The 14,295-nt window shown below is 45.3% G+C and overlaps 1 protein-coding gene and 1 long non-coding RNA gene across 2 annotated transcripts; both read left to right on the top strand.

The window, feature by feature from the left end:
• The first annotated feature begins 36 nt into the window (after nt 1-36).
• On the top strand, nt 37-2,953 carry LOC120320528. The gene is made up of 3 exons (XR_005560022.1): nt 37-2,381; nt 2,510-2,615; nt 2,675-2,953. It is a non-coding gene; the product is annotated as an uncharacterized LOC120320528 (long non-coding RNA).
• Nucleotides 2,954-7,718: 4,765 nt separating this feature from the next.
• LOC122319454 lies at nt 7,719-8,938 on the top strand. The gene is made up of 3 exons (XM_043206772.1): nt 7,719-7,807; nt 8,216-8,251; nt 8,365-8,938. Exons 1-3 carry the CDS (start codon nt 7,719-7,721, stop codon nt 8,762-8,764), a joined length of 525 nt encoding a protein of 174 aa, XP_043062707.1. The 3' UTR covers nt 8,765-8,938.
• The last annotated feature ends 5,357 nt before the right edge of the window (nt 8,939-14,295 follow it).

Raw genomic sequence — 14,295 nt, 5'->3', positions numbered from 1 at the left:
AACTTCCTGGCTTATACCCTATTCTTACGGCGACAAATCAAACATTTAAATAATATCAATCTTATACCACATGTAATGTAATAAATAAGACAGACGCTTCAATAGTGGAAAAATTAAGCAAAACAGAAACCAGACTAATTCGATAAAAAGTGTTCACCTGATGTAGAGCATCTGATTTTAACCGTTCCACTTACTTTATCGGAATTGACTGCTAATGGAACAGAGTGGACTCGGCTGGGACTCGCATCTTTTAAAATATATAAGTTTCCGAAAAAACGATTTCAAGATAATTTAAATAATATTATAAATAAAACATTAAAGGGGATGCTTCCCAAAGAAAAAAAATTGTTTTCCAAATGCGCTGCCATTTCTAACTGTAACTAACTGTAAGCCGACTATTACAGAAAGCACTGACTTCATTCAGTCTTCACTTAATAACTAAAACAGTATAGGTAGTATTAAGTGCTAATTTGATGGAATTGTACAAACAGATAGTACTTATGTGCTCTTCTAATATTATCAATTAAATTATGCTATTAATTAAAAGTCTAATAACGTGTTATAAGATTTGTGTGTAGTCCATTCATTTCATAGAGCGTCGACCGAAAGCACTTGCTTCCAACAACATTTATAGTTTGATTGTAAGACTAATATTAATTTAGATATATATATATATATATATATATATATTAATATAAACTCTGTTAAACTATATTTAATGCGGAGTCAGAATAGTTCAGTTTTTATGTTGCGAGCTGTGTGGCACGGGAAGGCTTTTCAGCAAGCATAGCAGAAGTATTGCTCATGGAAACAGGGTTTTGATGGTAAAATCCTTTAAGGCGGAAACCAAGGATTTGCATCACGGTAAGCCCTCTAAAAATGAGTGATAATCCTGTGATAGCTTAGATCAATGAGCTTGCCCTTTCTATTTTTTTCTTTTTATTAAATTTTTTTGGTTTGGTATAGTGCGATAGTTTAATGTGGAGTTTCTTGATCTTTATACCATTCGTTGAAAAAGGAAGGAACCGTTTCCGACCATATAAAATATATATATTCTTGATCTGGATCAATAGCCCAGTCGATTTGGACAAGTCCATCTGTCCGTCCGTCTGTCCATATGGACGTCAAGATCTCAGGAACTATAGGGGCTAGAAAGTAAAGATTAATCATACAGTTTTCAGATACATAGACGCAGCGGAAGTTTGTTGGCCATGTTGCCACGCCCACAAACTGCCAAAAAACGGTCAATGTTGAAATTTCTGCTTCGCACTTCCACTAGCTCTTGTTTCTTCTCCTAAAGAATTTGAGGTCGTGACCCGTGGTCCCACGCGTTTTTCGCGATATGTGAGAGACAGAAAATGCAAAAGAGAAGGAAGAACTAATAGGAGCTCTTGGCCTGCCGATGTCCTGGCAGCTATCACCAAGAGTGGAGCGGTTACTGAGCGATAAAAATTCCTTATTAGGTTGGAACAGCAGATTCGATTATTAGTTCTATCTCCCCTAATAAAGTCTAGGAAGGAAAAACAACAAGGAAAACATATATATATATATATGTGTTCGAAACAGATCGCTACTGTAACACTGTACCTGCATTAATATAGCCTATTTGTGCGCTCTTATTAGTTATAACCTTAGGGGTGGCATATTGGTTGTCTTCCCCATAAACATTTGGTGACCCCGATGTGATCTCACCTTTGATCGGATTCTGCATATAGATCTTGGTATTGTTTAATAACGTTTAAACAAAACAGTGTTGTGCAAGCTTTGATTCGGTAAATAAACTCAGTAAATTTTAATTAAACGCTGATTCAGTTAATCAGTTTGATGATGCTGACTTACTGGCTCGGGTGGAATGAATAAATTTCCTAAGCTTGGCGTATGATTCGGCGCAGACATCGGTGGAAAAGATGAATCTCGAGTAAACATCGGTTTGAATTTTGAATTCAACATCTATTGATATTATTAACTGTTGTAAATGTCCATATATCTATGTATATAATTGTATACATGAGAATGGTTTTAACACGACCATATATTGACATTTGCAAAATCCTCATTGATATGCTAATGATAGAAAGGACTGACTAATGTGGTGTTACGGCCTGCTGATTTTGATGGGGCAAGGCCGGCTAGCCAGTCATCAACAGGGCGGATTCTTCCCCTGTGCCCACAGGTCGCACCATAAATTCCACTCGGCATGGAATCCACAAAAACAACAAAGAAACATCAACAGAAACTACAAGTAAAGGACTAATACCGGACGACACGACGCAGATTTGGGTCTTCGATGGAAAGGACCCTGACGCACCCATCCCTACCAAGAATCCGTCTATTTCCCATTTGAGGATCTCCCTGGCATGTGGTTCATCGGCTTCCTCCAGGTTATCGGCTCATCCGTTCATCTTTCCCCCCCTAATAAATACACTCTAGCAATTCATCGTTATAATTTTTACTTATTTAAATATTCAATTATACTAAATAACATTTTTCAAATTTTCCAAAATTTTAGGCTTCCATCGCCCTGGGCCAAAGCAAATACGATACAAAAAAAAAAAAAAAAGGACGACGAACGAAAGAGCGGGAGAGGACAACAAAGACGCGAAACTACTGCACGGGTATTGACATATAAATATATATAAATTAATAAAATTAATAAACCCTCATTTCACTTCAGAATTCCTGCCTACATGGAGCTCCAAGGAGGATCAGGGGCTGAGACGGGTCAGGTGGTTATTTATGAAAGGTCCATACCCCTACACAGGATCGGCCTGGTCTTCTCGGAGGTCGTATCTCAAGATTTAGATTTAATTTGGCTTGGACTCAGCGCGATTTAATTATACATACATTATTGGTTATTTATATCATATTTATAATTTTTTTATCATCGTTTACGTGTTTTAGGTTTTTTTGTCTGTCAAACAAATATTTGTGTGTTTGTTTAGGGCATGCTAAACGCCACTAAAATAAATAAATAAATAATTACACACGGACGAATATTTTACATAATTTTAACTCGGGCACATAAATAAGTTAAATAAATAAATAAATAACGATTAATAAATAAATGGAAATAAATACATAGATGCGAATAAATAAGCCGGATTAAATAAATAAATAAATAATTATAAATAAATAATTATTCTAAATTTTTTTTTTTTTTTGGCCGAGCTTCTCCCGGGTTTGGCTTGGTCCTCGGCGGGATTTTAGGTTGGAATCCACCACGGGTTCCAGAAAAGGTCTCCCCGGGTCCAAACTGTGGATATCCCGGGGTCAAGAAAATGCCTGTATACCCTCTGCAACCCAGATATATAAATATAATGTCTATGCCCTCTCGGAACGGACTCACATTTATTTTTCACTTCCGGCTGCCGGGTCTTCCTGTTCTGCTCCCGTCCTGCTCCCGTCGATCTCCGGATCGGGTTAAATTATCTGAATTTCCCTACACCAACAATAAAAAAAACATCACTAAACGTTTCCTCGGAGCTTTCACCTCCGGTAGACCGACCGCACTCACACGTTTATGTGTGCCACCGATTTTAAAATACGGCCGTTAGATTAGTTAGTTCGCGGCAGCGGGTCGTCCGATTCCCAAATTTCCTCTGGCCCACATGGCGGTCACCTCGCCCTATTTATGGGCTCGGCTCTGCCGGTTCCCTTTCCTATTCTTTTGCTTCCTCCTTTTCCTTCACATAGGTCGAGAACCGACTTCAAGGCCAATGCCAGTGCTCATTTCCCGTCTTAGTGTGGGTGGATGCACTTCGTCGGTGTTCTCCTCTCTCCACATACCATCCACACTTTCCCTTTCTTGGGTGTGGACGGTAGGGGGCATACATCCCACTTTCCCCTTCTCCTCTTGGGACTGCCAACCTCGACTTAGGTGCTCATTCCAGACGATATTTCTTTCGCCCGCGGCTATCGATCACCGTCAGAATGCAACACCACGCGAAAATTCGCCAATCGAATAGGGAGGGGAATATTCGCGAGCATTCCACACCAACACGTAAACAAACAAATTATGGAAACAAAAAACTCGGACACGCTCCGCGGTGTTCACCCGGCGATCGGCCCTTGCCCCTTTGCTCCTAGGTTACCCCAACGTAGGACACACCCACGGTAAGCATCCTGCTTTGTCCCTATCTTGAGCGTGTCGTTCTTCCCTTAAAGCCGCAGGTCTTTCGCATGGTAGATGCCAATAGGTTTCCCCGCCAGGTCCTCCAACTCGAACGTGTTGTTCCCGACCGGCCTCCTGATTCGGCATCTCGCGAACTTCCGGGCGAACTTGGCGTTGTAATTCTTCCCGAAATCGCTCAGGGTGAAGTTACGCCGGAACACTTCTTGGCCTGGTTTCACGTGGAACTCACGGGCGCGTTTGTTGTATTGCCGGCTGCTCCGCTCGTAGGCCTGATGCAAGTGTTGGCGGATACGTTCGCGGATGATGTCTCTCTTGTTCTGCGAGTTCAACGCTACTACCTCATGATCCGTCATTGACCGCAGTTTCCTGGCCAGTTTGTAGCAGCTGCCGTGGAGGTACATCTGCTGCCCAAATACCGCGAAGAACGGCGTAACGCCTGTCGCTTCGTGGACAGAGTTCCTTATCGCGACTTCGATTTCCGGCAGATATGCGTCCCAGTCCCGGTGGTCCTGCTCCAAATATGTCCGGATTGCGGCCAGTACTGTCCGGTTTACCCGCTCTGCAGCGTTGCTTTGCGGCGAGTACACTGCCGTCCGCATATGCTGGACCCCGTACGCCTCCATCATCTCCTGAAAAGCTTTGGCAGTGAATTGCTTCCCATTGTCGGAGTGGATTACCTCCGGCACTCCAAACTTGAAAAACACCTCCTGCACCAGGAACTCGATGACGTTGGACGTTGTGGCTTCGTTCATGGCCTTCAGGAATGTGAATTTGGAGAAATGGTCTGCTACTACAAATATCCAGGCCTTTCCTCGCTTGGATCTTGGATATTTGCCTAGGAAATCTATGTAGAGTTTCTGGAATGGTCTCTCCGTCACCACTTCCTGCCCTATCCCGACCTGTGTGCGGTAATTTGGAGCCTTCGACTCCTTGCATTGGATGCATTGCCCCACAAAGTCTCGGACTTGAGTCGTCATCTTCGGCCAGTAATATTGCCGCTGGAGTCGCTGCAGCGTCTTCCTTACGCCTCCGTGTCCTGACGTCGGTTCGTCGTGGGCCGTCGCGATCAGGCCAGCTGTGAGCGAGGCTGGGATCCACAGCTTCCAAGACCCTCCTTCGACTTCCTCCTCCAATCTGTCGAATCCGCTGCGTTTGAAGATGAGGTTCCCTTCCATTCGGACATCCGGCAGTCGATCCTGATTCTCCAGAATCTCCTCCCGAATCTCTTTGTATTCCTCAGATTCGAACTCCGTCGTGGCGAACCCGAGAGCATCGTCGGCATCCAGCTTCAGCTCCTCTACGCATCTGGACAGCGTGTCGGCCACAACGTTTTCGGATCCCTTCCGGTGCGCTATCTGGAAGTCGAAGCTCTGCAACCTGAGTGACCATCGTGCCAGGCGCCCACTAAGGTCTTTCATGGTCATCAGCCACTTCAGACTGGCGTGGTCGGTGATGACCATGAACTGCATCAGTTCCACGTAGGGCCGGAACTTTTCGATGGCAAGTACGGTTGCCAAGCACTCCTTCTCCGTCACAGAATAATTTATCTGATGTTTGTTTAGCTTTGCGGAGAAGAAGGCAATCGGACGTTCGTTCTTTTCCTCGTCGTATTGGAACAGGACTGCTCCAACTCCATAGTGCGACGCGTCGCACTGGACAACGAACGGCCTTCTAAAATCGGCGTGAACCAAGACAGGAGCCGAGGTAAGTGCCGTCTTTAGAGCCTGTATCGCGTCCTTGGCCTCGTCGTTCAGCACTAATCGGGTGTTCTTTCCTTTTTTCAGTGCGTCGGTGAGCGGGGCCGCCATGGTCGCGAAGTCCTTGATGAACCGGCGGTACCATCCCGCTGTTCCCAGGAAGCTTCGTAACTCCTTCACCGATTTCGGCTCCGGAATCTTTTGGATTGCGACGATCCTGTCCCCATCCATCCGAAGTGTCCCTCCACCGATTATGAACCCGAGGTATTTCAACGCCCTGTAGCAAAATTTTGATTTTTTTAAACCTATCGTCAAATTCGCTTTTTTCAGGCATTCCGCTACCAACCGGAGATACTTTAGATGGGTCTCGAAGTCTGGAGCGATGATTAGCAGGTCGTCCAGGTACACAAAGACGTTCGATCTCAACCGCGCTGGAATCACCTTGTCCATCTGTCGACATAGCCGCTGCGCCGCATTGCACAGGCCAAACGGCATCATGGCGAACTGGTACAAGGGCCTCCCCGCAACCGTAAACGCTGTATATGGACGGCTTTCAGGATCCAACTCCACCTGCCAGAATGCGAATTTCAAGTCGACACTTGAAATATAGTAGGTCTGCTCGATTCTGGACAGGATTCCCTCGATGCATGGCAGTGGATAAGCATCCTTCACGGTGAGGTTGTTCAGCTTCCGTGCGTCTAAGCAGAACCTGTTTTTGTCCGGCCTTCGCACCACTGTCGTGCGGTTACTCCACGGACTCTCGCTAACCTCGATCACGCCCAGCTCCAGCATTTTGTCGACTTCGGCCCACACAATCTCCTGCATCGCTGGCGATTGTGGATAATGCCGATCCTTAAACGGCTCTGCGCCTTCCACGAGCTGGATCCGATGTGTCTCCACCGATGTCTTACCCAGACCGACGTCCTCGAACGCTAGGAACTCTTTCTTTACCGCTTCTAACCGATTTTTGTCTTCTTCTTGCAGGTTCCACTCCTCGATTACAGACTCTTTACCGGCTTTGCCATCCAGCCACGGATTTGTTGCGTCCCACAATTCCTCCACGTTCGCCTTCGGATTCGTTGCTGGTATCTCTCCGAGGATAGCCGGTGCCAACGCGAATTTCCTCCAGAAATCGATCCCAAGGTATAGCTCTTGCTCCAGGTACGGGCATACGTAAAAGGTAAGTACCTTCTCCACTCCCTTAAATTCTACCGGAACGTGTACTCGACCTATAATTGACCGGTCTTCTCCCGCCGCAGTCCTCACGATCGACGTGTACTTGTCCATGCGGACCCCGAGCTCCTCCAGCATTTCACGGCTGCCTTTTCCCAGGACATTAATGGACGCGCCTGTGTCCAGCGAACCGGAAATGGGCTTGCCATGTATCCGGACCTCGGCAAACACCCTGGGATCACCTCCCATGCCCCGACGAACGGCTTCAACCACGGCACGTCGCGTTGCCTCTGCCGGAATCGTGATCTGGCCTTTAAAAGCCTCCGGCTGACGCTCCGCATCCCGTCTATCTGGTGGTTGGCAAATATTCGGTTCCGAACCTCAAGGTACTTCTGCATCCGTTCCTCCGCTGGTAAGTATCTCAGCTTATTGCTATTCTTAATGACGATTTTATTACTCTCTACTATAGGTTTAATTGTTGGTGGCTTCGGCGGAAGGTTTACTGTCGCTTGGACCTGTACTTCGAGCGCGGGTCTCCCACCTTTCCGGCGCTCGTCCTCCCGTTTCCCGCACATACCGGGCAGTTCGGTGTGATCACCTCTGGCTTCCCGCAGCGGTAGCAGAAGATCTTCCGCTCCGACGATGCGCAGTCACGGAATCCGTGGTCCGGCTGCCCGCAGTTCCAGCAACTAATTCGCTGCCTGGAGACTTCCTCGATGTACGGCTCTCCCGCTTCGCCGTCGGATGACTCCATCGCCACTTCCTCCACCTGTCGTCCGCTCGACGGAAACTTGGCCGGCGCGCGGTATGAGGCTCGGCTGTCCCGCTCCCGCCTCATGAAGGGCTCCTCCACTTTGAGGCACTCCTCTCGCAGCTGGTCCACGCTGTACACCCTCAGGGCATAAACAAACCGGGCGACCTCGGCGCTAAGTCCCTTTTTAACTATGCGGATCATTTCCGCCTCCGGTATCGGTACCAGCAGTCTGTTTCCCAGCCGCCGCATCGCTCGGAAATAATCCTCGACGGACTCGCCTGGCTGCTGCCGTCGATCTTGGAGTGCTCGTCTGCGCTCGAACTCGCCTCCGATGCCCCGGAACCTCGCCACCAGGTTCTCCTTGAGGTCCTCCCATGTCTGCGGAGGGCTCACTTTGACATATTGCCAGTACCACTCTCCAGTCCAAGAGCCTCGCATCAGCTGGTAGAAGCTACCTAGCACCTGGTCCCAGGAACACCGAGACAGCCGTTGCAGGTATTCCACGCGGAACACAAAGTCTTCCACGGCGAGCTTATTTTGGTCGGCGTCGAAGAAGATTTCCCACTTCTCGATCCTGACGCCTCTTACCGAATCTTCTCTCCTTTCAGGACCTCGGAGACCCTCCGTGCTACCCCTTCTAGCCTCACACTCCGTCTGGAAACGCTGCTGCTCTCCCGGATATCCACCGGCGCCGACATTCCTCTCCGCGAGTACTTCGCTTGCTCTTGGAGGTTTGGGTGGAGACGTCCAAGGATTCTGTCCCTCTGGCCGGGTCTTGGGATATGCGCCCGTCGCCTCCTGGCATCCTCGTGCTCCTGCATGCTCGTGACCACCACTGGGGTCGCCTTGCATCGCCTGCTGCTGCATCGACTGCACGGCTGCTGCCGTTTGCTTCAGCGGCTGGACCACCTCGTTGATCATCGCCATCATCTCGAGGAAGCCTTGGCGAATCTCCTGTTGCGACTGACGTTGTCGGACATCGCCGCCCTGTGCGTCTCGTACGTCTGAGCCACCGCAACATTTATCGTCGACGCGATATCGCTCGGGATTCCCCGTGGGGGAGAGATTTCCCAGTTATCGCCGGCTGCACCGGCTGCGCCGCCTGCCGTGCCATCTTCCGCTCTGAGCTGCTGCCCTTCCGGCGGGGGAGTTCTAGTTGTCATCTTATTAGCTCCGGACCGCAAGTTATATCTGCTAACCATGAACCTACTCTACCTGCTAATTTCTGTTCCTTACACTAAACACGCTTTCTTTTCCTTTTCTAGACGAAAACAACAAAGCCAAAAAATGGAAACTCAATTGGACAACAAAGGGGGGAAAAAAAAAGGAGTGATGCCTAACCGGAGCCAACTTCCACATGCTTTCCTGCGTCTTTCATCTACCTCTGCGATCGAGTTGTATGCCATGGCGAGCTCCATCGGATCCTCTATCTTCTTCCTGGAAGATAGGGCATCGAGGGCGCTCACATATCTACTCTGCTTCATGTCCAGTTGCGCCGCGGATGCGCTTGCCAGTTCTTTGGCCGTCCCGGGTGCATCGCATGCTGAACCCTGTGTTCCCATGGGCCACCCGGAGACCAGCCATTCCCCCGCGCACATTCGCGCCGCAACCAGCAGAAGACTCTCCTACCGACTCATCCCATTGCGAGTCCTCCGTTCGCCACCAGGCACCGAACGGGTCGCAAAACTAGCTGGCGGTATCCGCCGCTAGCGACATACCCTTCGCTTGGAGGATCTCTACACTTTAGGTAAGTACAACGACAAAATTACTACAAATATGAACAATTACTTTGTGGTTTATTTTTTTCCAGCATCCCAGATCTTTCCGCGGCGAGCAATTATGTTCGGCTTTTTGGATAGCCGACATAAGCCATCGCACGCGTTCCAACCTGGTCTGCCGGCACCACGTGGATTCCATTCCCCCACTGGATTTTTATTTTTATCTACTTTTCCACGTATGGGCTCGAATGTCCTTTTTAGAGGACCTTCGCCACCCCATTCCTGGTTTAAGCTTTGGGCGCCTTTATGTTACGGCCTGCTGATTTTGATGGGGCAAGGCCGGCTAGCCTGTGCCCACAGGTCGCACCATAAATTCCACTCGGCATGGAATCCACAAAAACAACAAAGAAACATCAACAGAAACTACAAGTAAAGGACTAATACCGGACGACACGACGCAGATTTGGGTCTTCGATGGAAAGGACCCTGACGCACCCATACCTACCAAGGATCCGTCTATTTCCCATTTGAGGATCTCCCTGGCATGTGGTTCATCGGCTTCCTTCAGGTTATCGGCTCATCCGTTCATCTTTCCCCCCCTAATTAATACACTCTAGCAATTCATCGTTATAATTTTTACTTATTTAAATATTCAATTATACTAAATAACATTTTTCAAATTTTCCAAAATTTTAGGCTTCCATCGCCCTGGGCCAAAGCAAATACGATACAAAAAAAAAAAAAAAAGGACGACGAAAGAGCGGGAGAGGACAACAAAGACGCGAAACTACTGCACGGGTATTGACATATAAATATATATAAATTAATAATATTAATAAACCCTCAAAACCGATTTTAAAATACGGCCGTTAGATTAGTTAGTTCGCGGCAGCGGGTCGTCCGATTCCCAAATTTCCTCTGGCCCACATGGCGGTCACCTCGCCCTATTTATGGGCTCGGCTCTGCCGGTTCCCTTTCCTATTCTTTTGCTTCCTCTTTCCCTTCACATAGGTCGAGAACCGACTTCAAGGCCAATGGCAGTGCTCATTTCCCGTCTTAGTGTGGGTGGATGCACTTCGTCGGTGTTCTCCTCTCTCCACATAACATCCACACTTCCCCTTTCTTGGGTGTGGACGGTAGGGGGCGCTCTACATACATCCCACTTTCCCCTTCTCCTCTTGGGACTGCCAACCTCGCCTTAGGTGCTCATTCCAGACGATATTTCTTTCGCCCGCGGCTATCGATCACCGTCAGAATGCAACAGTGTACAACAGGATAAGCGGGACTATTCCAGAATTGGGAATTGTCTTTTCGGTCTTCGTTCGCTTTTTCGACGCTGTGGTCATTCAGTTGATTTTAGATGACGAGTACGTGCACATTGATAAAAATAAATAAAAAAACTTAAAAAGTCCTTTGTTAAATTGAGGCTGGATAAATACATGTTCTTGGTCTTAACAAAAGGTTATGGGCCCAGACACAAAATAATTGAATAATAGTGATTTTAAATATTAACTGTTGCAAAAGAAACTGAGTGCAAAAAGAACAATCAAAAAAAATATGACCCCAAATTTGTGCTTTCGTAAGTGCACACGAAATGCAGAAACCGCGTGCTTAAGCATAAAGTGCAAAAAGAAAAAAAGTAAAAAAAAAAGAACAAGAAAAAATTTGGACGCAGAATTTGTGGTTGTGTAAGTGCACACGGATTACAGAAACTATGTGCCAAAGCATAAAGTGCAAGAAGAACAAAAAAATTAAACGCCAAAATTTATCAGACAAGGAATATGGAAAAAGAAAAACAGAATATAAAGGCATTTAACGGGGATAAATAAATTTCGAATTAGAGCTCTGTTAGGCGAAAATGATTTATTAGATATTATTGACAAATACGCAATAGAAGAGACCAATCAATGGAAAAATAGAAACAGCAATGCTAAAAATATTATAATTGAGCGATTCGTTTCTTAACTTCGCCAATGCCGAGAATAATGCCAAGCAGATTTTTGAAAATCTTGATGCCTTTTATGAACGAAAAAGCTTGGCTTCGCAACTTTGGTACGGATGCAGTTGCTGGCATTGAAGTTAAAGGGCGACACTTGTCTTGGGAGTCATTTCCATTTTTTTGATGAGTTTTTTGAGCTTATTGCGTCGGGTGCTAAGATAGAAGAAAGGTACAAGACATCACATTTACTTTTGACCTTCCTTCAAGTTATGACGGCGTTATAACGGCTATAGAAACTTTATCAGAAGGTAACTCCACATTGACCACGAGATCAAGTTAAAGAGCATCAGTAAGGATACTAGTGCCAAGGTGTTAAAGGCTGTTCGCGATCTAGATCAAAAGGAAAACAAAATGAGAGTGAGCTTTAAGGGTTCTAAAGTTTCTCTTAAAAATAAGCTTAAGCCAAAACCAAAATGCTATCATTGTGGCAAGCCAGGACACTTAAAGAAAGATTGTTATATTTTTAAAAGAAGTCTGGGAAACCAAAACGGCGAAAACCAAAATAAGCAAGCTCAAGTAGCGAAAACTCAGCCAGATCGTGGGTTTGCTTTTATGATGAGGCAAGTGGTTGATAAGGAAAAAGAGAGCGATGTTTTGTTTATCCTAGTCTCGGGTGCTTCTGACCATATTGTAAAAGATGCCGAACTATTTGCTGAATACACCAACCTCGAAACACCTGTGGAGATTTCAATTGCCAAGCGTTATGAATGCATTTACGCAACTGCTAAAGGAGTAGTACAACGCAGCAGCTCTGGAAATCAAATTACACTGAAAAATGTGTTATTCAGCAAGGATATTCCTCACAATCTCTTGTCTGTACGAAAGATGCAGGGTGCAGGAACGATCATTGAATTTAGTTCAGGATGATTTAAAGTCACCAAAAATGATCGTTTGGTATTTGACGGTAACTGTGAGTATAATGTTCCAATTATTAAATTTCAATTAAATTGTATGGCGTATATAAGTTAACACAATCACCAAACTGACGAAATATTGTCGTAAGCCTCAAGTCTTTTTTCTATATATAGATCGAGCTTTACCTATAAAAAACTGCACCTTGTTATTGTAGATTAAGCTTTAGAGATAAGAACTCTTGTTATACTTAAGTCAGTCGATTTTGGGAGTTTGGAAGCGTCGGTCATCGCCACGTACCTACAATTCGCCTCATTAAGTGCAGACCGCACAAGCCCTGTCATATTTGTATAACTACTCAAATAAATATATTCAAATACTTAAAATTATAACTGGCGCCCAAACGGATATAAAAACCTACGACAACTGAATAATTATAAATAAATAACAAAAGGAGCATCCGGAGACAAAACCAGCGGCATCAACTGGCTAATCAACTTTAACCTAAAAAATAAATATTTCCTGATTACATAAAATATAATATTAATTTTACCTTAAAATAGTTCGTTAGGCATTATTATTATATTGTAAGTATAACGCTTATTGAACAAATTAAAAATACCAATACTTTTTTATTACATAACCTATGAACAGAGTGTTGATAAAAATACATGAGTGACAGTGATAACCTTATAGACGATCTCGTGTCAAGTTTAGATAAATGGTCAGCGCTCCAGGAAAATAGGCAAAACCGTGCAGAAAAAAATAATAAGTCTTCAGAAAATTATTGGTGGTCAAAAACAAATACAACTAGCGAAATGGAATTTGAAGCTCAGTTAAAAGCGATCGTAGAGAGTGCTGTTGCCGGTGCGCTCACAGTCCAAAAGCAATCATTTGAAAAGCAATTGCAGGAGATGAATGAACGAATCGGGAAATTAACAGTGAACACGCCAGAGGTGGAAACTTATGTAGATGCTGAAATTAGACCAGGTGTTGTCTGTAACGAGCCTCTAGATATAGTTAAATCTCTGCCAGATTTTGAGGGCAAAAGTGAAACATATGTGTCGTGGAGAAAAGCGGCTCATGTCGCTTTTAAAGTTTTTAAAGATTACGAGGGAAGTTCAATATTTTACCAAGCTCTTGGTATTATGCGAAATAAAATAAAAGGTCCAGCAAATACAGTATTGGCTTCTTTTAATACTCCGTTACATTTCAAGGCAATGATCAGCCGTCTTGATTTCACATATTCCGACAAAAGGCCGATCTACCTAATCGAACAAGAGCTATCAACTTTGCGACAGGGAGACATGACTCTCACTGAATTCTACGATGAAGTCGAGAAAAAACTGACCCTACTTACTAACAAGACAATAATGACATTTGATAGTGCCTTGGCGATGTCACTGAATGAAAAGTACAGAGCAGACGCGTTACGTGTATTTGTAACCGGAGCTAGGAAATCGTTGAGCGACATTCTTTTTGCAAAAGGTCCAAAAGATTTACCAACTGCTCTCGCTTTAGCGCAAGAGGTCGAGTCGAACCATGAGCGTTACCAATTCGCCCTTATTTATTCTAAAAATATTGGAGACAGGGGTCAGAAAACCGAACAAAAGCATAGCGATAGGGATAGAAATTCAATCATGCCCATGCAAACTAAAAACCCATATTTTAGAAAGCGCCAGGTGCCTACTTTTGATAACCAGGAAAGACAAGATCCAGTCCAGTTAACAAACCCTGATGTATCCATGCGATCTAGAAGAACTGGAAATTTTGGACAAGCTCCATTTCCGACTCAGGGAAATATTTGGCCATCTCAACAACAAAATTCTTGGCCATCTCAACAACAATATTCTTGGCCATCTCAACAACAATATTCTTGGCCATCTCAACAACAATATTCTTGGCCATCCCAACAACAAAAGTCATTTCAAACACAAAATCAATTCGCATCGCAACCCCAACAGCAAAAC

The sequence above is a fragment of the Drosophila yakuba genome, chromosome 2L (genome assembly GCF_016746365.2).
Source record: "Drosophila yakuba strain Tai18E2 chromosome 2L, Prin_Dyak_Tai18E2_2.1, whole genome shotgun sequence".
NCBI lineage: Eukaryota > Metazoa > Arthropoda > Insecta > Diptera > Drosophilidae > Drosophila > Drosophila yakuba.
Note: the sequence above shows the minus strand (reverse complement) of the source record. Positions and strands in the feature narration are given on the sequence as shown.